Here is a 2,116-nt window from a genome sequence, read left to right as displayed (position 1 = left end):
GGTGCCCCCAGCCAGTTTCTCAGGTGCATCCTGAGGGGAACGGTTTAACAGACCGTGCTCCCTTCTGGCTAGAGCTGGAAGTTCCACTTCCGGGAGGGGGTCAGGGGTCAGAACTGCCATCCCCTGCGGGATGCCAGCTGTGAAACGCAAAGGGCGTCTTGGGGCCCCTGCACACCAGGGGGAGGAGAACTGGGGCCTTTCTCCCTCCCACAGTCCTGAGACAGTGGTTCTCAAATGTGGGCTTTATGTGGATTCCAAACCCCCTAACTCTCCCTTCCCCCCATTCACGCCCCCTGGCAACCATAGGTTAGATCTCTAAGTCTGTGAGTCTGTTTCTGTTTTGTAAATAAGTTCATCTGTATCATTTAAAATGGATAACAAGGTCTTATTATGTAGCACTGGGAATTCTGCTCAGTGTCAAGTGGCAGCCTGATGGGAGGGGAGTTTGGGGGAGAAGGGGTCCATGTATGTGTATGGCTGAGTCCCTTTGCTGTGCGCCTGAAACTATCACAGCATTGTTAATGGGCTAGACCCCAACACAAAACAAAAGTTTAGAAACAAATAAAGTAGGGCTTATGGGAATGGGGAGCCTGCATGTTCCACAAGCACGTGGGCTGGGGGTGTGGCCCGCCATCTGAGCCGTGCAACCACGGAGGCCCCTGTCCCCCGGTGGCTGACCCCCGCCCCCTGCCGGCCTCTGTTCCCTCCAGGGAGGAGTGAAGGTTCTCATCACAGGCCCTTGGCAAGAAGCCAGCAATAATTACAGCTGCCTGTTTGACCAGATCTCGGTGCCTGCGTCCTTGATTCAGCCCGGCGTGCTGCGCTGCTACTGCCCAGGTAAGAGAGAAGGCCGCCTGTCCGCAGAGGCCACAGGGGCCCCGGAGCGCTGGGCTCTGGGTCAGCGGGCGAGGAGGGTGACCTGGGGCACGTTGTGTCATTTCTCTGGACCTCAGTTTCCTGCGCTGTGAAGAAGTGAGTCCCAGATCAGCTATTAGAATGTCAGTGAGACGGGGGCACAGGTGAGGTGGGCTGGGTTTTGAAGAGAACTTGACGGAGGACTATTTAGTCAACCTGCAAGCCAGGTGGGCACACCCAGGACTGGCCACAGCAGGAAGCGCTAACCAGTCTCCACCTGAAGGGTGATGGGAGCTGGTGAGAGCACGGTGGGTGGAGGGGTCCAGACAGGAGCTACATCTGGTGTTGGGACAACAGAGCAGCTCTCTCCCATGGCCCAACCCAAGCAGAAGTCACAAGAACAAGAGAGCCCAGGCAATGCAGGCCACAGGGCCAGTCCCCTGGGACACAGAGCAGGTCAGAGAGGGAGGGAGAAGACCCAGCAGGCCACCGGGGAGGGGGCGTCAAACTGAGACTAATCCGCACAAACTCCTTTTATACATCGGTGATTCCAGCCACCCCGTGGCCAGAAGGTGCAGGCACGAGGTTTCCTTCCATTTTTGGGGACGGTGCCCCGCCCCCCGTGTGCTCTTCCCATGCCTCTGGCCTTCTCCCTCTCGCTCTGGCGGGGCTCATCATCGTCCATGTAGCTTGGTGTCCCTGTCTGGTCAACCTGCCCTTGACCTCTGGTCATCACTACCTCCCCACTGGCCTGTGGGTCCAGGAGGACACAGTCTGTGTCTTTTTTGGTCACCATGTGCCCCCTGGGGCTCGAAAAGTGCCTGGCATGTCACAGAAAGGGGGTGGATATCTACTCGAATCTGCTCATGGTTTTCTGTTCCCTGGGCTGGTGCTGGTGTGACCTCTCGACCTACGCTTCCCAGATACCATTAGTCCCAGGGATGACCTGTCCATCTGGCCCAGATGCTGGACAGAGAGGCAGAGGAGGAGGTGGGTGGTGAGGGTGAAGAGTCCCACTCCATGTCATCTGAAGCCAAGGTGACTACAAAAGGGGAGAGAGAAAGAGAAAGAGACAGCTCCCTGTGGAGCTAGGGGTTGGGGGGAAAAGAAGTGGGGGCGGGGGTCCCCAAGTCAGGAGTAGAACTGGTCTGTGCCAGGGGCCTGGTTCACCTGGGGTGGTCCAGCTTGAACCTCTGGCCACCCTAGACGTCTGCCTCGCCCCCACCATACCCCCAACCTGGGGCTCCCGAGCTGACAGGAA

General features: G+C 57.9%; 1 protein-coding gene across 1 annotated transcript in view; it reads left to right on the top strand.

Annotated features, from left to right (window-relative positions):
- The window catches only part of CAMTA1 (calmodulin binding transcription activator 1), a 973,198-nt gene that overhangs the window by 879,688 nt on the left and 91,394 nt on the right, over positions 1-2,116 (top strand). The window contains exon 11 of the mRNA XM_010850197.1: positions 711-837. Within this exon, the coding sequence (XP_010848499.1) occupies positions 711-837 (127 nt within the window). The remainder of the gene's footprint in view (positions 1-710; positions 838-2,116) is intronic.

The sequence above is a fragment of the Bison bison genome, unplaced genomic scaffold, assembly GCF_000754665.1.
Source record: "Bison bison bison isolate TAMUID 2011002044 unplaced genomic scaffold, Bison_UMD1.0 scf7180017864289, whole genome shotgun sequence".
In the NCBI taxonomy this organism is placed as follows: domain Eukaryota; kingdom Metazoa; phylum Chordata; class Mammalia; order Artiodactyla; family Bovidae; genus Bison; species Bison bison.
This window is presented reverse-complemented; position numbering and strand designations above follow the sequence as displayed.